Raw genomic sequence first — 27,553 nt, 5'->3', positions numbered from 1 at the left:
GGACCTTGTACGTGTTGTGGATGTAGGATGGTATAGGGAAGGACTGCGGACCTTGCACGTACCATAAATGGTGAACATAGGTAAGGACTGCGGGCCTTTTACGTGTTCACGACCTTGAGTACAGGTATAGACGGCGGACTATGAACGTACTCTCGGTAGACTGAGGTTAGTGATTGTAGATATGTATGTATGTATGGTAGTAAGTATGTATGTAGAACAGAAGGGTAACTAGTTAGGTATGGATATGTATCTTCGGATATGTATGTATGTGTATGTATTGTATGGCGTCCGATTAACTAGAACTCACTCAGCGTAGCTGACTTTTAGTATGCACGCAGGTGAGTAGAATGAGACAACTAGCTTGAGCGGGCACATGGTGGGCGAATAGGAGACTGGCATTTGAAGATTCAAGATGTTTTAATGTAATTGACGTTTATTTTGAAAGACAAGAATGTTTAAATAAGGCAAGTTTTGAATTGTTGTAATGTTTCATGAAAGTTTTTATATTTCGCGAAAGTTTTAATGAACTCTGATTTGTAAGAACTGTGTTTATGAGTAAATCCGACGCTAAAGTAAGGCTACCGGGTTCGGGGCTTTACAGTCAAGGAGGAAAACGCGGGGGTACCCCGTCCCCCCCCTCGCGTTATGCAATTTTTTTTAGCTACGTTGTATACAAAACGCGGAATAAGGGCACACAAATCAAAAAAGTAGCCGTTGGGTGGGTTTGGAGCCGTTGGGCTTTTTAAAAAAAAAATTATATTAATTATATTTATACTATATAAACAAATCAAACTCATATTTTTATACACATTCCTTCCAATCTATACCAATTTACACAAATATTTATATCTTTTACACTAATATTTCTACCATCATGTTTCCAAACAACAACCAAAATATTCTCGGTTTCGGCCAATATGCCCGTCAAGGCAACCAAAATCCACAACCGAACCAATCTACCGCCCCGACGCCAACCGTACCCGTCCCGCAAATGTTTGACCCGCAAATGGCCGCCTACTTTCAATATCTACAAAACTCTATGCCAAACGCGGTGCCCGGTTTCACAAACCCGACGGCGAACATTTTTGCCGGTTCGGGTTCCCTACCCGCCCCGGAGATCCAACCCGAGGTCGAGTTCGTGCCGGAGACACAACCCGTCCCGGAGACCGTAGGCGGTTCGAGCCAACGTGGACGTTCGAAAAAACATGCAAAGAAGCCCGCCGGCGAACATCGGGTTAAAAAGACGGTGATAGCGTGGAGTATCGACGAGTGCGTACTATGTGCTCGTGCTTGGTGCCAGATATCGGAAGATGCCAAATGCGGTAGGTTTTTAAAATGCATATATATTTTTTTAAATTTCTTATAACAAACATTAAACTTGTAATGCTTTTATTTTTTTAGCGAACTATCAAAAAACGGGGGTATTTTGGCACAAAATTATAGAGAGGTTTCACAACCTTGGCGGGGACTCGCGTCGAGAAAAAGATTCGTTACTGTCGAAATGGGGCGACATAAACAACAAATGCTCGGCTTTCCATACGGTTTTCTCTCGGATGAATCGAACTAGGAGTAGCGGTGTCTCGGACGCGGAAGTCATGGAAAACGCGTTGGTTGAGTTTAACATAAGGTCGGCGGGACCTTCAACTACTTTGACATTTGGAAAGACCTATTGAGGTTTCACCCAAAATGGGGCTTGGTGTTGGATGCCGAAGCCGAAGCCGACGGTGGCCCGAGTAAAAAAAAGTCTAAAACATCTTCGGTTGATCCAGACACGCCCCGTTCCGACGCTCGAAACTTCAACTTAAGCGATAATGACCCCGTGAATACTACTGACATGCCTTGGCCGGGGGGTAGAAGAACCAAAGGCAAAGGAAAGGGGAAAGGGGCCGGTTCGTCGTCGGCAACGGGTTCGAATCCCGAATTGGAAAGCCAATTCCAATTAATGAACTCTCGACTCCAAGATTTATACCAACTTGGAACCCAACGACTTCAAGTAAATTTGGACGTCTTCGACCTACTTCGAAGGAATGAGATGGACAAAGACATCGAGATTTTATCAAACGAGCTATCCGAAGACGGTCGATAGTCCAATCTCTAAAAGCCACTCGACGAGCGAAAATTTTAGAAAAATATAAATGAGTTTTAGTTTTATTAGTATTATTTATGTTTTTTTATTTTTAATTTGATGTATTTTTTTTTAATTTATTTTAATGTATTTTTTATTTGGAAGTTTAATGTCATTTTTAATTTTATGTTAATTTATTTAAATGATTTAGTATTTAAGAAAACAAATAAAATTAATAATGATTGGGCGCCACGTGGCGCATAATCCCTGGTAGTGGAGAGTTATGACTACAGCATGTTTTTGTACAAAACCATAACTCTGACTGGACGCCACGTGACGCATAATCCCTGATAGTGGAGAGTTATGACTACAGCCTGTTTTTGTACAAAACCATAACTCTGACTGGACGCCACGTAACGCATAACCCCTAGTAGTGGAGCTTTATGACTACACATGGTCTTAGAAGCTTTATTTTTCCATAATAATGTAATATAATAAGAGCATTGCATACATGCTTTATTACATGGATTAAAAAAGTACAAAAACAGAATATATATCTTATTGTATTCCAATTTCCATTCCCATCTCTTGTCCCATAATTTCATCTAGCCAAAAAACTAAGAGAGAGATCATGGAGGGCAGGGTGTCGTTAGCAGCGGAGAAGCCGCGAAGATGGGCGACCGCACTGGCTAAGGAGGTGAAAAAAACATGTTACATTGCATTGCCAATGGTGATGGTGATGGTGATGGTGATGGAGTCAGCATACCTAGTACGGGTGGCATCCATGTCAATGGTTGGACACCTTGGTGAGCTACAACTCGCTGGAGCCGCCATCGCTCTCTCCTTCAGTAATGTCACCGGCTTCAGCCTTCTTGTAATGTCTTATTCATTTCATTATCTTTACATATATATTATCTATGATGATAGAAACTAACTTTTGTTTATTTAGGCATGAATTATGATCGTTAGCTAACATATTTAAACTATTATGGGGGCTCTTGCTCTTGTTAACAAATTAAACCGGCACTTTTTTGAGTTTTGTAAATTTGTATTGCAAGTTCATATCACATATGAACTAGTAATTAAGATATATTCATAATTTATGAACATATATACCATCAATAAAATTTTTCAAAATTTTTGAATGTAATAACCGATCACCATATAACACTATTATTTGCCAATTTTATCGGATGACTCTGAGGACTGAGTTTTAGTAAAAGACCATATCAAACATGAATCGGTTATGTTTTGTCTTTACGTGTTTGGTTTTTGGGTGAACTACTTCTACTGTAATTAGGGTGTAATGGGCTGAACCTTGATGGTCTAGTGTTTTTTAGTTTGTCTTTCCTCGTATGGTTGTTTTGGGCTTTGGCCCGTTTTGGTTATAATAATAATAATAATAATAATAATAATAATAATAATAATATAATTCATTTATTTCCTATGTTTACTTTATTTAATTACCCGGATGAATACATTAAACTTAAATTATATTTAGGACGTACGGAGTATCTATTACGGGATTAACGCTGGATACATGAACAAAACTAGACACTTTAGCATCAGCTAGTTCACTTATCATACGACGTAGTATATATGCTTTGAGTTATAGTCTTAAGAAGCTAACCATTTCTATGATTACCTCATCGTCATCTACATATATCTAAAGTAAAGTACATACGTAATTTTACATTTTCTCTAATTATTACAACTAACAATCATCAACAGTTTGGAATGGCGAGCGCATTAGAGACGTTATGTGGGCAAGCATACGGAGCAGAACAATACCATATGCTCGGAACATATACATACGGTGCCATGATTTCTTTGATTTTAGTCTGTATCCCGGTTTCCATTTTGTGGGTCTACATAGACAAAGTCCTTATGCTTCTTGGCCAAGATCCTTTAGTCTCAGCACAAGCACGCAAATTTTCGGTTTGGCTCATCCCGACCTTGTTCCCTTACGCCATACTACAGCTGATCATGCGCTACCTATTGTCACAAAGTCTTATCTTTCCTATGCTATGGAGCTCAGTTGTTGTTCTTGTTCTTCATGTGCCAATTTGTTGGGCTCTAGTGTTTCGGCTTGGGTTCGGGATAGCTGGAGCAGCATTAGCCATTGGAATCTCCTACACTTTGAATGCTGTAATTCTTGGAGTGTACTTATATAGATCCAAAGCATGTGAAAAAACTCGTGCCACACGTTTAGAAGACGTCTTATCAAGCATCAAAGAGTTCCATCGCTTTGCCATCCCATCTGCTGTCATGATTTGGTAAAATCTCAAATGATCTTCAAAGTTTGGCATGTTTTTCATGTACAAAGTTATCTATGAAAGATGGTTGGTGGAATCATCATTCATCAAGTACTTTAGACGATTTTTTTTATAAAGTTCTTATGCTTTAGGCATTCGCTACCTACGCAAGCGAGCTCATTAAAGTCCTATCCATTTTTTAATTCGTTGATGCATAAGCTCGCTTGGGTGACAAACATACTACATGGTGTTTTGAAACAAACTTAACCTATCGCTTACAATTTTTCTTCAAACCCTATGGAGTCCATCAGCCACCTAAGCGAACTTGCCCAGTTTGTATGTAGGGCTGAGTTTCAGTTTTTACAAAATAGGAGAGAAACAAAAATACCAATTGCAAGCTTTTGATTCAAATATCATTATAGACAGCACTAACAAGGATAAAGTCACAACTTTAGAAAAAGAAATTGATTAATCGTCTGTAACATCTACGCATACCGCGTTTGCAATCAGCGAATGCACTCTTGGATCATTTTTCAATTCAACTAATAAGAATTAGGTCGTGTAATTTCGTTTTAAAACGAAACTCTTTTCGAATCATTATGGAATCAAATTATAAAATTATTACTATTTTTTTTATCGAATCTATTTTCAATTTTAGTGTGAACAGTAATCTTATAAAACTTTTACTTTCATTAATTAGATTTCGTAATAGGTTCACTCATATAATATCTTGAATGCACGATCACTCGAAAAAAATAGGTGTTTTGGTTCAACTATATTATAAGACTATTGAACTGCCTAAAAGTACAATAACTTTCAAAAATGCCTAAAATAGTTATGAGCTGAATTCTAAACTACATACTAGAAAGAAAAAAAAAAACCCTTATTCATGGGATGGTTTTTCATTTTTCATGTAGTCTTGAATGGTGGTCATATGAGATTGTTGTTTTGTTATCTGGACTCTTGCCAAATACCCAACTGGAGACTTCAGTGCTCTCGATATGGTAATCTTCTTTCGAATTTAACCAACAAAACGGTGATTATGATTGTTCGAATAAAATTATTTTAACTATATGTGGTATCATCTTTTGCAACAGTTTATCAATTGACATCTTTCACTACTACATACCTTACTCCTTTGGGGTTGCTGCAAGGTTTGCCATAACATGTTTAATCTCTTCCCTAAATGATTATGACAACTCTAGTGCTACGTAAAAATATAAGCTTTTGCAGCACACGGGTATCCAACGAACTAGGAGCTGGGAATCCAGAGGCTGCAAAAATGGCTCTTTTCGCCGTATCAACTCTCGGGGCATTGGAGGTGATCATAGCAAGCGCCATTCTCTTCTGCTCCCGTTCTGTACTTGGATACGCGTTTAGTGATGAGAAGAAAGTAGTTAACTATGTCAAAGACATGACTCCTCTTCTATGTTTTACCATATTTGTGGATACAATACAAACCATCCTTTCAGGTTCGATCTTAGTTTAAACTTTAATTAAACATATCACAAGTTCAACAATATAACAAGTTCGATTGTGTAAGCAGGAGTTGCAAGAGGGAGTGGGTGGCAAGGTATTGGGGCTTACATTAATCTTGGGTCATATTACCTTGTTGGAATCCCTATGGCTATTGTTTTGGGTTTTGTATGTCATCTAAAGGGGAAAGGGTTGTGGAGTGGATTAACAATTGGAATAGTAACGCAATGCATTCTGCTAACACTTGTTACATGTCTCACAAATTGGCAGAAACAGGTTCTTGATTTGATCCACAAGTTTTTAGTTTCGAATCTAAAGCTTTGTCGTTTATAGTTTTCGATGTTGTTGATGTCATAGGCAAGCAAGGCAAGAGAAAGGATGTTTAAGGAGGAGCTTCTTGATGAGGAACGATGAAGAATAACAAAATTTGCAAGGGATAGTTTTTACTATGTACTATTTGTTAAGTGCTAAGTGAGCACTTACAAATTAAAAATTAAAACAAAATACACGATTATAAGTAGATGCTGTTAAGTTTGGGTGTTAAATAGAATTATCAGATTAATTAGTCACAAGCTAATAAAAAGGGTAAATTGTTGTGAACCTATTAGCAATAGAAAGAATGAGGGAATGATTTCTTATTGCTAATAGGTTCACAACACGTTATCAGCACGAAGTGCTTTTAGAGTTGGAGCGCAATATGATAAGGTAAGTTAACTTTTAGTTCTTCTTTAGTATCTAAAACATAAACCATATTATAGTTCTTATGATTTTGGTTTTGTTAGAGATTTGTTTTGTTCTTCTAGTAATCTCTCAAAACAATCTCTATGAAATTGATACAAACTTGGGTTAAATCGAGATTATATTTGTTATGTTAATGCAATTATGAGTTATGTATGTTTAAGTGAATTATTTAATTATGAATTACGATTCAAGATTTAAGATAATTTTTCCAAATCAATTGCCTGTTTGAATTTTAATCAGATTTTGGAAAACAGGAAGAATTAGAGTTGGTTTGGGCCATTATTTGTTAATATCATAAACGTGGATAAATTTTGTTATTTTTGGGGGTTGACCGAAATTCAGTGCTTATATCAAGCATTTGTTAGTATATATTGACCATCTTAAAAGACCTTATATGAAAGGTTTGCAAGTCGACATGAAGTGTCATAAAATTAAATTGGTTATTACACATCTCGTTTATATTTGTTCACTATTTAATTATATATTAAGCAAGATTATGAAAAAAAATACCATTTTAATCTATTCACTATTATAATATGTGGAAATACAAATTCGTATAATATTTTTGGTTCATATTGCGATTATTTGTGACTGCATCTATAATATATTATTATCTATGTCATTCTATGGTATGGAGTTAGAGTCAGATTATTTACCAGTTTATAATCATTAAATTAGAAATTTATTGTTGTTCCAGTAATACGCAGCATACAGGGATTTTGTAAAAGACAAAAATACTGGTTCAAACCACCCAAAGTGAACCATTTTAGCTGGTCCAGCTGACCTAATTAACTCATCTGGTTTTGTTTACTTTTTTTGAAATCCTTGAACCAGTCAATGCATCTCAGGGTCAACTTGAATTTACAAAGTGTCATTTTATAAATACTTTGATTTAATGGGGTATTTGATTACTTTGATTTTGAGCCAATTCAAAAGTTCATTTTTTTATTTTTAATGTCATTGATAAAATTTATGTTAATCAAGCATCCGTTAAACGAACTGAACAATCACGACAGGTCAACGCTTTTAATATAAAACAATTCTGACAGTTCCATTCCTTGTCCAGATAGAGTGTCTCCATGGAAAATAGAACCCGCTCTCATGCCTCCTGCGATTAATACGATTCCGGTGCATAGACATAAACGAAACGTTTTGCCTCCGTCTCCCGATTCCTCCGTTCTTACTAGAGTTATAAGGTAGTTCCAAAAGTCAAATACATCCATTATTATTGTCAACTGTTTTTAATGCTACTAACGATATTTTTACATTATCGATTCTTGTAGATGTGGTCAAATTATGAGACGAGATGATCAGCACAAGTTGTCGGCTGCTCAGACTTTCTGCCCGTGTATGCAATGTGTTGATATATTCTTTCTTAAGGTTGGTTTTGTTTCTGAAACTCGAAATATATGAAACATACTTAATTAAAGAGCACACTTTGATTTGTTACTGCACATAATTGAGGTTCTATGTTGATTTTGACCTAATTGTGCTTAATTTGTTGATTCCAATCGTGAAGTTAAAAATTGTAGGTAGATAGTTATTTTGTTAAATAAGCTGCAGATAGTTATTTTGTTAAATATGCTATTGTAATTAGGTTATTTTGTTATTATATTGTTATTGGAATTGAATTATGTTTATAATGTTTAATTTGACTGTACATGAGCTTGGCGAATTTTGACTTATTTGTGTTTAATTATGTTGATGTTAATCGTGTGAGTTAGTAGTTAGGTAAATAGTTATTTACTTATTCGAACTGTTTTAATGTATTAGGTTATTATTGGAATTGATTATGTTATGATGCTTAAGTTGAATTGTACCGTACATAATTGAGGTTCTATTGCTATTAATTTGACCTAATTCTACTTAATCATGTTATATCCAATTGTGAAGTTAGAAATCAGGTAGATCTAAATCTCTAATTAAACATGATTCAAAACAATAACAGTAATTGATTATTAACTAACAAACCTTAAGAGCGTTAACGAGTCCCTGAGCATTAGTACACTACAAGGATTCAGGAGTAAGAAAAATATTTTTTTATGATGAAAGTTTTTTATACATTTTTTTGTGAAGAAAAATCATATATTGAACTTTCAAATCAAGCGTGTAGGATGTGGAGCACCCCTACACACTCTGATATGAATTTCAATTGTTCAGTTGCAATTTTGACTCATATATAAAAGATACAGGTATCAAAATAACACACATAACGTCTTTAAGAATGCATAAATAATGGATTATTTACATATACATACCAAACTAAACTTTACTCTTCATTTGCTGGTCTACTTGCATTTATCGGTTGATTCAGGTTCAACATATGTGCTAGCCATTATATATTTATGATTTCAAAACTGATATATGTCTTCCATAAATGCCCCTGGACCAATTAGTTAAATTTGCAGCCACAAAACGACTTCTGCTTTGTAAAATGGAATCGCTTTAGAGTTCGGGTTATACACTTGATTCGATCTAGGAATAGTTCAATATTTATGGTTTAAAAATCGGTTTTGTTAGTTTAACCAACTATTTATTAATTGGAAACGTAAGCCAAACTGAAAATCAGACGTCAATCTTGATAAGCGAAGCGTCGCACCATACAACAAGAAACTCTTGAAACGATACCAGGCTCATATAAACGTCGAGTGGTGCAATCAGGAGTCGTCTATCAAGTACCTCTTCAAATACATAAACAAAGGCCCTGATCGCACGACCGTGTACTTCTCTAACAGTGGAGACGGTGAAAAGAGCATGGATCGTAATGTTGACGAGATTAAAGAGTTCTATGACTGTCGATATCTGTCGACATGTGAGGCGTCGTGGCGTATTTTCGGGTTCGATGTACATTACAGAATGTCTGCGGTTATGAGACTGCCTTTCCACCTTCCTGGTAAATAACAGGTGATTTACGGTACCGAGGACGATATTGATAATGTGCTGGAAAAAACAGACAGCGTTGCATCTTCAATGTTCGAATTGTGGATGAAATGCAACAGCGTTAATAAGGAAGCACGCAAACTAACTTATTCAGAGTTCCCAACGAAATTCGTTTGGCACGTCAAACCGCGTGGCTAGCAACGAAGGAAGAAAGGATTTTCCATTGGTAGAATCCACGCAATATCTCCAGCTCTTGGAGAAGCGTACTTTTTACGAGTCCTTTTAAACAGGGTGAAAGGACCAAAAACATTTGAAGATATACGTACCGTTAACGGTCATATATACCCTACTTTCAGATATGCATGTTATTCCCTTGGATTATTAGACGATGACACTACATCGAGGGAATTGACGAGGCAAGTGTTGCCGGAACAGGTGCTCACCTATGTTCATTGTTTGCTACAATGTTGTCTACCGACAGCCTCTCTAGGCCTGAACACGTATGGAACAGTACCTGGAAACTCCTGTCTGACGACATCCTCCACAGGAAAAGAAAGCTATTAAAATCACCAGGTATATGTTACTTTTTACCAGATGATGTTTTATTAGCCTATCCAAAATATTAAGACCCTCCCGCATACAAATAACAAACAACTAAAATAACGCATGATTTTAAAAAAGTTTCAATGATGAATAATTCCATGTTATCACGTTTGATAGTTAATCTGGGCTTTTAAGTCATTAACTATTTTGAAAACAAACTTCGATTAATATATTAATCACATTTTTTTCTCTTTTGGTTTTACATGTAACAGTATTGTTTATTTTAAAAGGATTAAAAACTAATTTTGATCACCTCAATCTCCTAAGTCTTAAAAGAGGTTATTTAGTGATGGAATTATTTTAGTTTACATATATATTTGAGTTAGCAACAATTTCCAGTGAATTGTTACTATGTTGTAATAATACTATAACAAAATCATGGTTTGTTTTTTTTTTTGGTTTTTTTATGATATTTGTAGCAAACTATTTAAATATTCATTAAAATTTATTTAACCTTATATTATGTTATACCATGATGACCCCAATTGGCATCACATGTACTCAGTGACTATTTATCCGTATATCTTAATAATTTATCATCATTATATCTATTGCTTTTAGTTAATTAATTAATTAATTAATTAATAGGTTTTAAATATTTTTACATATTTACAGCTGACAGAAGACCAAATCAAGAACCTCACGTTACTCGAAATCCAAAAAATCCTACAAGAAAACAACTCGAGTTTAATATGGTATGAGACAATGCCTTCCCCTGATAAAGAGTCCTTATCTGTTGTCAATAATTGCCTTATTCTAGACGAGCAATCATACGATCAACAAACTGAGAAAGCAGAATTTGAAAGGTTGTTTAGATCAATAACCTCAGAGCAGAAAACTATTTTTGACATAATAATGAAAGGCGTACAGCAGAATAAAGGTGGTGTCTTTTTTGTTTACGGTCACGGCGGGACAAGAAAAACATATTTGTGGAAGACATTGTCTTCAGCCATACGATCCCAAGGTAATATTGTTTTAAACGTTGCATCAAGCGGGATCGCATCATTATTGTTATCCGGAGGTAGGACAACACATTCAAGATTTCATATTCCGATTAACCTAAACGAGGACTCATCTTGCGTAATGGAACGAGGCTCAGATGAGGCCGAATTGCTAGAAAAAAACAAAACTAATAACTTGGGATGAAGCCCCAATGACCCACAAACACACATTTCAGGCTCTTGACAAGTCTTGCAAAGACGTCTTAAAGTCAAAATCGCTATTTGAAGGAAAGGTTGTTGTCTTTGGAGGCGATTTCAGACAGATTCTGCCGGTAATATAGAAAGGAAGCAGGCAACAAATAGTAAACTCAACTCTGTGTTCGTCCTATATTTGGCATCATTGTCGGGTACTTAGATTAACAAAAAACCTAAGGTTAACGGTTGGTCAACAATCGGCTGACATAGAAGAAACCAAAATTTTCTCAAAATGGCTACTAGACATAGGAGAAGGTAAAGTCGGTGGACCTAATGACGGAACGGCAAAAATAGATATAACGGATGATTTACTTATTGAGCAATGTGACGACCCTATCATAAGCTAATACAGTTTATATATCCCAACATTCTAAAAAATAGCCAAGACCCTACATACTTTCAACAGAGGGGGTTGCTTGCACCAACAAATGAGGTTGTTCATGAGATTAATGATCGTCTGCTCGGATTATTTCATGGTGACCCGGTCGAGTACTTAAGCTCAGATTCTGTATCTAAGTCCGACTACATAGATGGAAATGTTGATCCAACTTTATACTCCACTGAGATACTTAACGGTCTTAGAATATCCGGGCTGCCAAACCACAAACTCATACTAAAAGTCGGCGTACCCGTTATGCTTTTGAGAAATATCGATCAAAAAAAGGGCTTATGCAACGGAACAAGGCTTCAGGTTGTTTCTATGGGTACGCATGTAATCGGAGTGAAAATTCTTTCAGGGACTCATACTGGTGAGAGGATCTCTATTCCAAGAATCGCCCTCACACCTTCTTATAAGAGCATCGCATTCACGTTTACAAGACGACAATATCCCTTATCAGTTTGCTTCGCTATGACAATAAACAAAAGTCAAGGACAATCATTAACTAGGGTGGGTTTGTACTTAAAGAACGATGTCTTCTCACATGGACAGCTAGCCTTATGTCGCACTATCAAGAGTTACGAGCAAAAAGGGTCTGAAGATACTGATTCTAGACAAAAACGGCAAACAGGCTAAGAAAACGACAAATGTCGTTTTCAAGGAAATTTTCTCTTATTTGAAATAAAATTATTCTTATCACTTGCAATATTATGAATTCTCGATTTAATACTATTTTATAAATTTATGATGTACAACAACAATGATTTATGAAATAAGTAGAATTAAATTAAATCATGATGTATACTAACAAACATAGTATAAGGAAATCAGTCAAACTGGCCTAAATCAATAATTAAAAAACACTTATAAGTAACCCGCGTTTTCAAGGAAATTTTCTCTTATTTGAAATAAAATTTATTCTTATCACTTACAATATTATGAATTCTCGATTTAGTACTATTTTATAAATTTATGATGTACAACAACAATGATTTATGAAATAAGTAGAATTAAATTAAATCATGATCTATACTAACAAACATGGTATAAGGAAATCAGTCAAACTGGCCTAAATCAATAATTAAAAAACACTTATAAGTAACCCACGTGACACGCGGGCTAAAAACTAATATTATATATATGTTTAAATATAGTACAAAAATCATATTTTGTTATGGTTGGGATGATCTACGATTTTTTTGTGAACAATGGAATTTAAAAATGAATTAAAATCTTTAAATTTTATGCTTTTAACTACCATTTATTGATCTAAATCCACTTTGATTTTCGGTAGAAACCTTTTGCCCAATGAAATTCAATAGTTTACTATTGAAACATAAAACAAGAACTTGTGTTGATTGTTATATATTATTTAGTGTTTTCTATCACTGACTTATTATCAATATGTGTTTGTCTATATCGCATATATAGACAAATTATTATGAAATATTAGCTCATCGTTGTGTTGTAAATAAATGGATTTAGTGATTTTATAAGATTATATATTTGGTTAAACATTTATGTTTAAATAAGATTGCTACTAAAATACAATTAGAGTACCTAGTTGACTCACATATACATAGAATTGGAGAAAAGTTTGACTCGGATTTACATTTTGTTTATATTTTACTCTAGCGTTGTTATAATCAGTTTGACGTCTCATCAAATTTAATTATATGTGCATACACAAACCTGAACATGTTTAGATACACACGTATTATTTTTACCTGTAGTTTATTTTTGTTTTAGCTTGTGTGCATAACGTGTGCTATGTGTATTTGCTTATGACGGGTGAAAAAAAAAGCATCATATATCATAGGCTCTTCTTTATCATAGCTTATTTTATGCTATATATACTATGATGTCTTACATTTTAATATACATTACATGTTAGATGTCGTAATTTCTGTATATAGACATTAGAATAAATCATATATAAGAGCAAAACTATGCTATATTATTATTTTTAAGAAATACTATAAATATTCTTTAATAAGATACTGAAGTATCATACTCCATGTATCTCATTATCGGTTTAAAATTTTTTTTTGTAAGATATATGACCTATATATATTACATCACTAGGACATATAACTATTTCTCAATTTATATAACATGAAGAGAAAATTATTAAATTGAAAATTTGGATAAAACAACTTGTGTTTGCCATGTTTCCTGAAGTAGCAACAAATTTGAAAGTGTATAAAAGTTTTATAATGACTTAAGATCCATGTGTTAGAGTTAATAATGAAAAGCATGAAGCTTGTTTGGTTCTACTCCATTTCCTAAGGTGAATGCGATTGTTTAATGATCATTGTATATATTTTGTGATCAAAGACATATTTGAGCAAATGGTAATAACGGTCATGTGAGATCGACCATCGGAATTTTTAATGATATTCATATTAATAATGAGATTTACCACCATAAGTGACGAAGATAATGATCTTACATGAGAACAAAATATGAAAAATATATAAAGTGATATAACATGGTCGTTTAAAACGATAATACAATGTTCTCTCATATTGATAGTCTTGCATTAAAGAAGCATAATATATATACGATCATAAACCTGAAGTTTATGTATCATGATTATCAATTGGCATAACCGGTTAGACCACACCGAGTTAATGATGTGAATTTATTGACGAATTGGAAGATTCTTCATTCTAATAAACATGCAAAGCTTGCTCTTAAGGAAAGTTATTTATTTACCAATTGAAGGAGGGTGTGTATCATTAAATGTCATGGAATTGAGAAAAGGATACAAATATCCTAACATGATACCATTTAGTGTTTTAAAATCGATACATCGTCTAAATGGTTATCTAGTTCGCAACTACATGTTTGCGTGATTTATAGCTTAGCTAATGAGATAGCAAGCACATTATTCCATATTATATTTTTTTTTGGTAATAAGAATAAACTTAATGATCAATGGAAAAGTGTTGAGGTTCACATAGACAATGTTGTTACACGAATTGTTTTTGTTGAAGACGAATATTCAACGCCTATAATTGGTTGTGAAGCCAACAATCACGAACAATGTTTCATGTTTGTATATGAATACATATGATTTTACATGCTTTATAATTAATTCACATCAAATCAGCATGTTATAACATTTACTCCCCACTAAAGTTCGTTTTGGTCAGGGTCATATACTTCTCGTTAAATATTTTGGTTGTGTGATATGCAATGAAATTAATCCACCACAACACACAATGATGAAACCTTAAAGGAGGTTGAGAATTTATATTGGGAATGAAACATTGATATACTATTGAATACAAAGAGCCATCAATCAGAGATATGTTTACGACTCATTGGTTTTCACTATAAGTGAATTAACATTCCCAACATTAGGGGAAGATATAAAACAGTTGAAAAAGGGGGAGATATAAAGCAGTTGGAAAAAGAAATGAGCTAACATGAATTATCATTGATCCTCAAAGTAAACTATGTGAACAAAAAAAAGTTCAAGGGATAATTCATTGAAAAATTTATGAATCAATTACCAGACGCGTACACTGAGCTATGTAGAGTGACTAAATCACATCAATCAACTACTTATGCTCCAATTAATATAAGCGTCCTGGAAGGACAACCATACATTGGTAATGACTAGTGAGTCCATGGTAGGCCTGAAGCGTGGTAGACTAGTCGATTCCAAGAATAATGATTCCTCGAAAATTGGAGAAAGTAATAAAGATGGTCAAGTCGAGGTGGATCAAAAGGTCTCTTGAAAGATATTAGACATGATGGTTCTTGAAGAACTTTAGGTACCTGAAAACAAAGAGCTCTCAATAAATTATATTGTATCATATCTAAAAAGATATATGGAATCGAAATAAAGTCGACGTCGCTATACTTTTATATATATTAGCACTTGAAATGATGATGATGAGGATCTAGATTCTAAATTTGCCTATAAAATGATGGCCAAAGTGGAAAGACGCAAACATGACAGACTTGAATTCTCTAAATAATGGAAAGTTTTTGGACCAGCAGTCCGTACAACTAAAGTTGTAAAATGTGTTAGATACAAACGGGTCTTGTATGTGAGTTATGAAAATTCAATCAAGTGATATAAGACAAAATTGGTTGCACAAGGATTTTGCAAAGACCTATGATTGATTAATAGGAGACGCATTCTCCAATGGTGGAATCAATGACTTTCCAATAACTAAATAGTCTGGTAATACAAATAGAGAATTGATACGTGTCTAATAAATATTGTGATTCAGCTAATACTGAAAGTTTACAAGAAAGTTTTTGAATGATTTGAATTAACAAATCATGTAAAGTAAGTTCTCGAGAACACAATGATTGTTGTGTATATAATCATATTTGAATACGTTACGATTATTGAATATGTTGAACATAAATGGAACTCCTGAAGAGTTTCCTAAGGTAGTTGAATACTTGAAAGGTTAACCGATACATCTTAATGATTGAATTCTTGTGCATCAATAAACATACACATAGAAGATAATGTACATAATGAGTAAAATATCTCAATAAACAAAGAAATTGTACAATATGAATTTTTGATATGTGATACAAAATGATGTGTTAATGAGCAAGTTTATGCAACAAAAAAATCCTGGAAAAGTGAATGTGTATCCATAATTTGTCAAGTTGAAAATAAAAATCCATGATGGATTGGTAAATGCATGGATTTATGCTTATTAAGTATGGATTAGATTATTCGGATTGAGCTTTGTACAAATTAAAAGATATTTTGATAAAGAGGGAGATAAGTTGGATATAATTAGCATACTTTTATCAAAATTTCACTCTTTAAAGTTCATTATAATCATACAGTGATGATGTACACATCATTGAGAGAAACTTATGAGGTTTTAAAGAGATAATTCTTTTTGAAAGATCTTGACACGGTGTGATTATTGCTCGACTTATAGTTTGAGTATATGTGTAATTATGTTTATAAATCCATCAAAGTGCATCTAAATATGTTGAGACATGTTTCCATGGACAAATTTAATCTTTTTAGCACGTTAAGGGATGTCTAACAATTACTATATCATTTTCTATCTGAATATGAAATATTATTGGTTCGAAAACACCATAACTAAAAATGCATATGCATATTAATATTTATTGCTAGCCATATATGATTTCTATATCTTTTATTTATATTTATCAGTATATGTCCAGCAATAGGACATCGAAATAGGTTAACACGCATATTTCAGGTAAGAAAGATATGAGCTTATATTTTACTAACCCATCAAAACAAGTTTGTTTATCTGGTAGATATAGAACATGGCCATGGATTTAATGTATATGTTTATGAGATGAGCCAAGTAAAATTTTCACATGAAGATCATCAAACACCGTTCAACTTAAGGATTCACTTGTCACGGGACCAAGACGCCAATGATTGACTAAAAGGCTTTTGGGCAACTTTCATTGAAGATGATATTTACGATTATAAATGATATATAAATCAGGGGGAGACAATACGCGTTACACTCTTTTTCCCTTAGCTATGGTTTTGTCCCAACGGGTTTTCCTAGCAAGGTTTTTAATGAGGCAGCATCAACAAACGTATTTCGTCATATGGATCGTCAAGGGGGAGTGTTATGAATTATTATCCATTTATGGTGACTCTCCACATATATTTGTCATAAAGTAATAACTCTTTATATGTTTAACTCCTCTTTGTAGTTAATTTGTGTTAATGTAAGGAGCATATATAATGGTATTGTATTCCATAGTATGATATGAATAATAAGAAATCGTTCCCTCATTCTCTCTATTGCTAATAGGTTCACAACATAAATTAAGATTTACAAGGGTACAAGTCACCAAAGATTAACAAGTGAGTAGATCAATATAACATGATGAGAATTGAACACGTATAATTTAGACTACAATGATATTGTAGGATTTTGTGATTGTTTAAAACAAACATATAGAACTTACTTACAGTATTATCATATAGAACTTACTTATTTGTTAAGTCCTAAACATCAATGAATAATTAAGTATGCTACTTATCCCCAAATAAATATATGAAATGTTGTGGCTTGAAGTTTATGAATCGTCTCACACTGGAATTTAATGACACGATACTCATTTTTGCATGATTCGTGTTTTTAAATTTCAGGAGATAGTAGTTTGCACCAGTATATGTACTATATTACCCAAGTTTATCCCTATGTAGGGTGACCTAGGCATATCAGTGTGACAACGTGATATAAAATGGCGTGGCACCAACTACGGGTGCTTATTGGGTCGGTTTCGGGTGATTTGAATTTGTAATCTTTGAAATTAGATTCAAATTACATTATGTAAAACAAACTCGACCTTTGAAGATTTAATTCGGTTTGAACTGTGTTTGATTCGTAAAACTGCATATGACAAAATATACAAAATAGTAAAGTGCCATAGTGCCCGATCACCCGGTCCGATCTGGTTTACATCCAATTCGGCACAATGTTGAACCCATAGTCACCCTACAAGGTTCCAAGATGAGCCACTTATTATAGTCTTGAGTATTTTGGGCTTCTACCACGTATTATTAGTGTAGTTTTAAGTTTCGCATTTAGAATCCCAGTATACTTTTATGTTTCAATTTTGATGAGACTCCAACGAACAAATGAGGGAGAAAGGTTTAATTCTTGACAATATTTTTTTATTTGGTTACACTTGACTTATAGCTTGACCTCCTAATTAGCTCAAAACACTTTCATAAACATACACCAAACTCCTAATTAGCTCGAAACACTTCTATAAACAAATATCAATCCCAATCGTTTATGGGGTAACAAGTTACACCATGAAAACATCTTATCATTATCATTACAAAAATCTAGCAGTGAACCCTGCTTTGTTATCAAGAAGTAGCACATGAGAACGAATGCAAATTTTTTTATAAATTTGTATTTTAGTATTTGAGAGTCGTGATGTTTTGCGTTTTTATAATATAAACAAAATGAAAAAGTATATATAGCAATCATCTAAAATTTTCTGGGCAATAGCCCATTGCTCAAGTGGTCTGAGACATCTAAACACTTTAATTTAAAAGGGGGCAGGTTTTGGGTTCAGCTATTCAAGTCCTATCAGTGACAAAAATATATGAGGTTTCAAGTTAGGCTAAAGGTTTTTCTCACATACGGTGGGTTTCCTCCTAATGGTGGTCTTGATACTTGGAATTTGGAAATGAAGATGATCAGGTGAGTTAGAGTTAGTAGTCTGTCATTGATCCAAATTAGCCGTCTAAAAAAACAATAATCTAAAATTTTCTTTGTTAAACGTAGTTAAACATCAAATAATGGTTTAAAGATGTATACATTTTGTTTTTCCATTTATTGATGGCTTTAGACCAAAATGGCGGTGGAGAATAAACTCACGACCAACTATGCACCAAGGGTTTTAAATGTACTGCAACACTGTTTGGTCCATAGTCGAGCTTATCGGATCAGGTCTCGACAATATATAAACAACAAAATAATATCATATATATTTATTTATAAATGTTGTAATGGGTTGGTCCATTTACTATACAAGCTAATATAGCCTAAAAGTTCACATGTGAAATCATATTAACTAAGAACCTAATCAAGTAGAAAATTTGACCGGTATTATGTGAAGTGTTACACAATTGGTTGTGTTTGAAATTCATTAAGGTTGTCATTTCTAATAAAAACTGAAACAGTTGATGATGAAATGTCAAGATTGCAATTGGTTTGATTATATGCATAGAATATGGAAGCGACAAATTCTGATGGAAACCCATTGATAATGGGATCCACACTGACATATCGCTGAAAAGAATAAACAGTACTTTAATTGGAAATCCAATCCCATAGAATCGGCGGATTACGTAGGGAATCATCATAGGTGATTCTCTCCCACCAAAGTGGCGAACTTTAAGAAAGCAGGTGTTAAACATATTGATGGAGTGGGGGTGCGATTATGTTAGAAATCCATTGATCGTAGTGACGAAATGTGACCGTCGACATTAGGTCATCAACGATACGCATTTGTTAAGTAGTGTTAAACACATTGATATTAACTAGTGCAACCAATTTATTACTAAACTCAAGTCAGCCAACATTTAAATTACCTTTTTAACACGTCAACTTCATTTAATTGATATATTAATTTGATAGACATGCCAAGTTTAGATTAGTTTTCCAATAAAGGCTCAAACAAATTTCAAATATTAAAGTACAAATTTCGCTAGCAGAAATGAGATCAAACTCAAATGTGTGGTACGTAGCACTTACTGAACGTATTGAAATTTATGAGAGCATTTATTATTGACACATACATGGTATGCGACACATTCCCGACAATTAAGTGTTGCAGCCTATGGATTATGTGTGGTAGGTTCGCCTACTTGTACAAAACAAATTCCTTACAAGGGTTACATGCATTCATTCTTCTCATCAACTAGATAACAATGTATTTGATAATTATACTATTCTCTATGGTGGGGGGCATCGAAGCCCCTCCACCGTGCCACATCAGCGCCACGTAAGTACCAGGAGCATCGAAGCCCCAACCAATAATGTCCCGTTGTGGTTTAAGCCCATTGATGCCCCTATATATATTTATATATGTATGTGTGTGTGAGAGATTGAGAGGGGAAGCGCCCGGCATTGGGTTGTTGGGCAGCACTGCGCCCCACCACCAAGGGCGCCCCTTGGTGGTGTTCAACACCCAAACGGCGACGCCAACTCCCAAACCCCACCCTTGGTGGTGTTCAACGCCCAAACGGCGACGCCAACTCCCAAACCCCGCCCCATAGCAAGGGACATAATCCATATTTAAAACCAATGGGTTGGTTTTAACAGTATTAGAATATTTTTTTTATTCTTTAATATATTTTCTAAATACAAATTTGCAACTAGGCTAAAACCCATCAATCCCGGATTCCTGGTGGCTTATCCGGTGTTTTCATTTTTGTAGTTCTTCATTGTTTTTTATTCTTTAATTATTTTTAAGTGCAAATAATTTGCCAGTTATACACAAAGACAAAACCCATGGCCATAGCTCCTTCAGCTAGTACCTTGCTTGTAACGTTTCATATTGTTTTATTTATAAATTTTTCGCTTTAGTTGACCGTTAAAAAAAAAAAGAAGCTCCTTCAGCCTTTTACCTATGCACATCACCTAGGTTTCAATCCTAGGTGCTTCCCGGCCTTTGTTTTCTTTTGTTGCAAATGGAAATTTAATTATTGTTTCCGCCACCCACACATAAGCCTTTTTATTAAGTTTATATTATTATTATTATTATTATTATTATTATTATTATTATTAGTTCTTGTTTTACAATTTTGAAATATAATGTTTCAAATTAAAAATATACTGTTGTGCGCGACGTGTTTATTTTTATCTATGTTTTAAAACAAGTTTTATTCAAAACCAAGGGTAAAATAAAATATACTTTTCCTTTTTTTGTTTTTAAAATTCAAACATATCATTATGATATGCTTACTTTATATATGTTTTAATATAAATTTATTCAAAAATGAGATACTTCAATATAATATATTTTTAGTTTTTTTAATTAAAAATTACTTTGTTGTTTCTTAACGCTTATTTTTTATATGCTTGTGCTTGCACAATTTTAAAATTCAATTTAGTTTCCCTTGCTTATTATTATTCAAATTCATTTCCATCCGCAAGGACCGGGAAAACACACAGTAGAATATTAAAGATGGCGGTCGATAAGAATACACAATATTGTGTAATCAGTAAAAAAAACACTAAAATGATGTAAACCATGCAACATAGCTGCAATAAGCAGCCTATAAATATAACCATTCACTTATTTACTGTAATTTCGATAATGCATATTATAATAGAGCAAGGTGCAATATTTTTTTAAAAAACAACGCCCATTGTCCACCAACTCCTATCACAGTCTCTATAAATGATCCAACTTGCTAGCTACCACAAAAAGGATATGAAAGTTTACATATTGTGATGATGGAGGAAGGCTTGTTGTTGACGGTTGATCAGCCACCGAGACGGGCTATTGTACTGGCGGAGGAGGTGAAGAAAAGCTGTTACATAGCGTTACCCATGGTCGTGGTTATGGTGTCACAAAACTTATTGCGGGTGGCGTCTATGTCAATGGTTGGTCACCTTGGTGAACTAGAACTCTCTGGCACCGCGGTTGCAACGTCTCTCACCAGTGTCACTGGCTTCAGTCTCCTTGTAATATCTTCTCGCTTTTTTCCAAGTTCAGTTTTCCTTGTTAGTTATAGTTTTACCAACATAGGTCAAGTCTTGTTAATGGTATTCTAAAAATGAGTATGCATCAATAGTTGTCAACATACATTCTAGATATGAGAATGATTAGTGTGGCCATGTTTTGTCTCACATCACAAATATTTAAATATTAAAAAGTGAGAATGATGATATGGCCGTGTTGGGGTAAAACGAGTTTGTGAGAGGATAAGTAAAAAGCTGATATGACATGATGATTAAGCCTATACATGGGAATAACGCGGAAAGTTTTAGCCATGCGTCATGTGGCCCATTAATTATGTTTGAGAAAGAATAACTTGCATGTGATTTCAACTTCAAGCAAAACCATGATTAGATCGATTAAAGATGAAACGACTTAAAAAATATTAAACTAATTAAAAGAGACGAATATAGTGTATGGAGTCAAAAATGCACCACCACATACCGTCGTTAATATCCTGTTCAAGATGCTTGAAGAATCATTTAAATGACTTCTTTTTTTATTAAGTTATGCTGTGAATGTGATTTACTTTTCGTTTTTAAGAAACAGGAAAACAAAATATTAGTAACCATTGCTATAATAAAAACTAATATTCATGGTCTGGCTTTACAAGATTTGATCATTTGAAGAAAATTAACGATAAAATAAACCGACTGGCATGCTTTTGTTTGTACGATTTAGTCGATTTCCAACATTTTAAAAAATTTAAAAACTCAACTGACAGTTTGGAATGGCGAGTGCATTGGAGACGTTATGCGGGCAAGCTTACGGGGCACGACAATACCACAGGGTCGGTGCATATACATTTGGCGCCATGGTTTCTCTCCTTTTGGTCTGTTTCCCTATTTCCATGTTGTGGGTCTACATCGACAAACTCCTGATCCTTCTTGGCCAAGACCCGTTGATCTCAGCCGAAGCATGCAAATACTCGGTGTGGCTCATTCCTACCCTATTCCCCTACCCAGTACTCCAACTACTCATTCGATACTTACTGTCTCAAAGTCTCATATTTCCGATGCTATGGAGCTCAGTCGCGGTTCTTGTTATCCACATACCCATTTGTTGGGCTCTAGTGTTCCGGTTAGGGTTCGGGACAGCTGGAGCTGCATTAGCCATTGGAATCTCCTACACTCTCAATGTCATCCTTCTTGGTTTTTACATACACTACTCTGAAGCGTGTGAAAAGACTAGTGTCACGTTTTCAGTAGACGGTTTTAAAACCATCAAGGAGTTCATTCGTTTCACCATCCCATCAGCAGTCATGTTATGGTAATCAATACTCTCAAATGGTTTTCAAAACTAGATAAAAAGTTTCATATGCAACAGCTTATTTATGTGAAATTTTCGTTCTCTTGTGTAGTCTTGAATGGTGGTCGTATGAGATGGTTGTTTTGCTATCGGGCCTCTTGCCCAATCCTCGGTTAGAGACATCAGTGCTCTCAATATGGTAAACTTAAACCCATAAAATAGTCATCTATGAATGTGTTGGACAAACCTTAACATACACGGTGTCCTCTATTGCCACAGTCTAACAGTGAGCACCTTACACTACTACATACCTTACTCATTCGGGGCGGCTGCAAGGTATGCACTTAACATGCTTAATGTTTCGCCTAAATGATAACAAGTCTCTCAAACTAAAGACATGCTCTTCTGCAGCACGCGGATATCTAACGAATTAGGGGCTGGGAACCCACAGGGTGCAAAAACAGCTCTCTTGGCTGCAAGTGGTCTTGGAGCAGTGGAAGTGATCATAGCCATCACCACCGTTTTCTGCTCGCGTTCTATTCTCGGATACGCATTTGGTAACGAGCAGGAGTTAGTTGACTACGTCAAAAACATTACCGTCTTCCTTTGTTTCACTCTATTTTCAGATACAACACAAACAATTCTTTCAGGTTTGCAGTTAGTCCCGTGATAATACATCAAGAATCCAAAACCGTAACAAGGTCATGAGTTCTGATTGCTGTTTATTGTTTCGTTTCTATACAGGAGTTGCTAGAGGGAGCGGGTGGCAACATATTGGAGCTTACATTAACCTCGGGTCATATTATCTCGTTGGAATTCCCATGGCGTTAGTTTTAGGTTTTGTGGTTCATCTAAAAGGGGAAGGCTTATGGAGTGGACTAATCATCGGATCATTCGTGCAATGCACTCTCCTAATTCTAATAACATGTTCCACTAACTGGGAAAAACAGGTTCTTCATTAGGCCCAAAGATTTGTTTTTATCTTAACTTTATTAGTCCTATAACTGATAATGACTATATCAGGCAACTATGGCAAGAGAACGGATATTTGTGCAGGCGATTATCAGTAAGGAATGACTCTTCAACTAGCAAAACCGGGCAATAACATCAAGGAGTTATTTGAAAAGGACACGGATTGCAAATGTTCTTAGAAGTCGGTTTAAGATTGCTCAATACTTCAATGATGTTATTTTGAGAAGAATTTACTGTGCATTGATTAACAAAAATAACTAAATGAGGTTTTGTAGCCTTGATGTTGTGTCTCCATAAATGTTTTCATGCACACTAAACACAATAACAAAATAATCCACCTTACATCTTCACTTGAAACAAACATGAGTAACTAGCAACATTCACTGTATATAACACGAATTCGTTTATTAAAATATGGTTTACCTTGGTCGCTGTGGGCCAATTGGAAAGGAAACTCGCTGAGGGGTATTTTGATGCAAATCAGTCCTCGGTTCTTGAGACGGGTTTGGCTTGGAATCACTACCACCTTCATCTTCCTCTGTTTCTTCAACAGCTTCATTAGTCCGTTTCTTTGAAATCGCAAGCTGGTAATTTGGATTGATTAAAGTGTCCGCCTCCGGTGGCAACGCCATACTGGGGTCACTTAGTGACTTCGGCAATGGAATTTTGTTCGTTTCTCTTGCCAATTCAAGAAGGACCTAATAAATAATTCATGTCACAACTCAATCATATCATTTCATATAACAGAATATATGAATAAATAAATCTCAAATAAGGAACAAAGGGTACCTCTCGTGGAGGGGGCTGAGAGAAGTCAAAGTTGACCTTTGACTGAATAGCAAGTTTGACATCATCAGAATCAATGATGGATTTGCCAGCATGCTCTGAGTAGACCTGTGCATCCGTTATCACATCCACCGCATAACGGTACCAAAGTTCTAGAAACTGGTGCACAACACGAGGTTCATAGTTTTCAACGCCCATTGATTTCAACAATGTTTTAACGCTCTTGGCATCCCTTGGCAAATCCTCTTCTCCATCAGCCATTCCTCAATTCACAATCTGAAATTAGAGAATGTTAATTAGAAGGGAGAATTTTGTATATATACCTACAAACTACTTAAACATCATATATATCCAAACTGAAATCAAAATATCATATATGTCCTTTAATAAATTTTTTAGTTTATGACAATTTTACCCTTCTTAACCCTTTTCATGCCATTTTAATATTAAATGATATCAACGTTTAAGCAGATTTCGGCTCACGCAATTTAACACCACAAAAATCTTGTATGCTATCTTTTAAACAAAACCTGTCAATTTTGTACGCCATCATTGTTTTTGCTGAACGCTGAATGAATTGAAATTAATTATATTATATATTTTCATAACAAAATTGGTTTCTAAGAACATAACAAATATAATGATAGCCCACTCATTTAATAACTTTTTGTCTCAAAACTACAAATAAAAAAAATATTTTTTTTTTCCAAATTGATCAGCTTTCACAGTTTCACGCATACACGTACAGTAGATTTCTTACCAAAATTTGTATTGAATTAAATAGTAAAAAAGTAAGATAAATAGATTAACATGCTAGAATTATAAAGTAATGGGCTTCTTTACAATTAACCATGAAAGATAAGAATAAAAAATAATTTCTGCTGCTAACTGCAGACGGATGCATAGCTAAAAAACTCTTCCCAACTTAGTAAAATGAGTTTGTTCTTTTGTTTAACGGAAAATTCTCCCAATTTGTTAAATAAATTTTTGAAAGTTATAAAAAAGCGAGATGTTAAAGATGACCATAAATGTCATCATTGAGAGAAATATTGTTGAGTTAATATCAAATGTAAAGGTTAAAGATTGTAAATCAAAATTAGTACCACCCTCCTCCATCATTCACCCCATCTTTCAACCCATGTTATATACCCATCATTCACCTTTTTTCAATACAAAAACATTAATAATGAAAAAAATTACACGATAACTAATATAAAAGCCATTAACATTATAATAAAAAAAAACGTTATTGAGTAAACCTCATATAGTGTCTTACAACATTCCAAGCCACCATGTAGGACAATGATTGGAAATTATTTTCCAAATACCATTGATCATTTACCGCATTAAAAAGATCGACTTCGTTCGTATCACTGATCGTTCATTAGTCGATCTTTTGAATATAGCTAACGATCAAGCCTATTTGGAAAGTAATGATTAATAGCCAGTCATTTCTTATACGATGGCATAGGTTATGGGAAGACCTTATCCGAGGTTTACCCAATCACGTTCTTTCTATTTATTATGTATTTTTTAATTATTATAATATAAACTGTGATGTGGCGCACACATAATGGTGAATGATCGGTATAACGCATGGTCTTATGTGTTCATTTTCATACTCTTAACATATTAAGTGGACTAAAATCAGGTTTTGGAGAACTAATTTGGAGTTTTAATCAAGTGTGAATGAAAATTGGTAACAATAAACACTGATTATCGATCTTAATCAGAAGCGAGATCAGATTCCACCTGAAACTGAGATCTTGTAATATAATTAGGCATAAACACAAATAAGTTGGCAAGTTGAATTGAAGATACAGAGTGTTAATTAAATGGAGTAATTAGAGTTATAACGAAACCCTAGCAATCAAAGGCTAAAAACGAAACCCTAAATCAATTGGAGTGAAAGAAAGAAAGAAAGAAAAAGCCTTACTTGTTTAAAGCGATGCAGCAGCAGCTGCAACCGAGAGAAGATGAAAGTGAATGTGGACAACTAAAGATCAATATGTACTTGTAAGATTTTGCTTAAACTCGTTTTTTCTTTTCTTTTTTAATGTCAAAAATCATTTTAAAAATGTATATTGATTTTATTATCATCGTTTGGTCATTACCGTTCTCAACTAATGAATTGGCCACTGACGGTCTTAACTTTTAGCGTATTTGTTTCTAACGGTCCGCGACTAACAGAATACTAACATGGTTAGTTGCAGGTCACCGGAAAACTCGCATTTTTCTCGAAAACTCAACACTTTCGTCCCAAACATCTTGGTAACTTTGTATCAGACCTTTAGAAACATTTTTCTAGTAAAAGTCACAATTATTGAGGTCGCTGGAACCCTAGAACCATCATCGGAATCGGTTGATGGTGCTCAAGTAGTGGTGGTTGGTTGGCGATGAGTCAATTGGTGGTGGCGGCGGTGTTCAGGTGGTGTTTTCCGGCAAAAATACGACTTTTTTGACCAAAAACGGGTTTCCGGCGACTTGCAACTAATGGCGTTAGGATTCTGTTAGTCGCAGCCAAATCGTTAAAAGTTAAGACCGTTAGCAGCCAATTCGTTAGTTGGAACCGGCAATGATCAAAGGGCAATAGTTGGGATTAATAAAAATCAATATACCTTTTAAAAATAAATAAATTATGGCTTTGTGAGAATAAAACTTTCGAACCGACTCGTTTGATTGAGGACTGTATCGCCTTTGTCTCTTTCAGTTTTGG

At 34.5% G+C, this 27,553-nt stretch overlaps 6 protein-coding genes across 6 annotated transcripts in view; 5 read left to right on the top strand and 1 right to left on the bottom strand.

Moving 5' to 3' along the window:
• The window catches only part of LOC143637168 (protein DETOXIFICATION 14-like), a 32,308-nt gene extending 26,065 nt beyond the window's left edge, over positions 1-6,243 (top strand). The window contains exons 4-6 of the mRNA XM_077104618.1: positions 5,554-5,792; positions 5,867-6,072; positions 6,154-6,243. Coding sequence (XP_076960733.1) covers positions 5,554-5,792; positions 5,867-6,072; positions 6,154-6,210 — 502 coding nt within the window. The 3' untranslated portion in view covers positions 6,211-6,243. The remainder of the gene's footprint in view (positions 1-5,553; positions 5,793-5,866; positions 6,073-6,153) is intronic.
• LOC143637169 (protein DETOXIFICATION 14-like) lies at positions 3,779-5,543 on the top strand. The gene is made up of 2 exons (XM_077104619.1): positions 3,779-4,341; positions 5,238-5,543. Exons 1-2 carry the CDS (start codon positions 3,803-3,805, stop codon positions 5,326-5,328), a joined length of 630 nt encoding a protein of 209 aa, XP_076960734.1. The 5' UTR covers positions 3,779-3,802; the 3' UTR covers positions 5,329-5,543.
• A 4,482-nt stretch (positions 6,244-10,725) lies between the features above and the next one.
• On the top strand, positions 10,726-11,166 carry LOC143637129 (uncharacterized). The gene has a single exon (XM_077104576.1). The coding sequence runs from the start codon at positions 10,726-10,728 to the stop codon at positions 11,164-11,166; it is 441 nt and encodes a 146-aa protein (XP_076960691.1).
• Positions 11,167-11,173: 7 nt separating this feature from the next.
• Positions 11,174-12,231, top strand: LOC143637128 (uncharacterized). The gene is made up of 2 exons (XM_077104575.1): positions 11,174-11,293; positions 11,623-12,231. The coding sequence occupies exons 1-2, from the start codon at positions 11,174-11,176 to the stop codon at positions 12,229-12,231; spliced, it is 729 nt and encodes a 242-aa protein (XP_076960690.1).
• Positions 12,232-21,405: 9,174 nt separating this feature from the next.
• On the top strand, positions 21,406-24,339 carry LOC143637167 (protein DETOXIFICATION 14-like). The gene is made up of 7 exons (XM_077104617.1): positions 21,406-21,797; positions 22,556-23,100; positions 23,192-23,278; positions 23,359-23,415; positions 23,491-23,729; positions 23,824-24,029; positions 24,103-24,339. Exons 1-7 carry the CDS (start codon positions 21,564-21,566, stop codon positions 24,154-24,156), a joined length of 1,422 nt encoding a protein of 473 aa, XP_076960732.1. The 5' UTR covers positions 21,406-21,563; the 3' UTR covers positions 24,157-24,339.
• A 34-nt stretch (positions 24,340-24,373) lies between these two features.
• LOC143637170 (transcription initiation factor TFIID subunit 9-like) lies at positions 24,374-26,831 on the bottom strand. Its single transcript, XM_077104620.1, has 3 exons — positions 26,774-26,831; positions 24,841-25,113; positions 24,374-24,749 (listed from the first exon to the last, which is right to left on the bottom strand). The coding sequence occupies exons 2-3, from the start codon at positions 25,096-25,098 to the stop codon at positions 24,471-24,473; spliced, it is 537 nt and encodes a 178-aa protein (XP_076960735.1). The 5' UTR covers positions 25,099-25,113; positions 26,774-26,831; the 3' UTR covers positions 24,374-24,470.
• Between the last annotated feature and the right edge of the window lie 722 nt (positions 26,832-27,553).

This window comes from Bidens hawaiensis, unplaced genomic scaffold, assembly GCF_021521415.1.
Source record: "Bidens hawaiensis isolate Kalapana, Puna unplaced genomic scaffold, B.hawaiensis_p1.1 tig00008125_1, whole genome shotgun sequence".
Lineage (NCBI taxonomy): Eukaryota > Viridiplantae > Streptophyta > Magnoliopsida > Asterales > Asteraceae > Bidens > Bidens hawaiensis.
The sequence above is the reverse complement of the archived record's forward strand: the minus strand, read 5'-3'. Positions and strand labels throughout refer to the sequence as shown.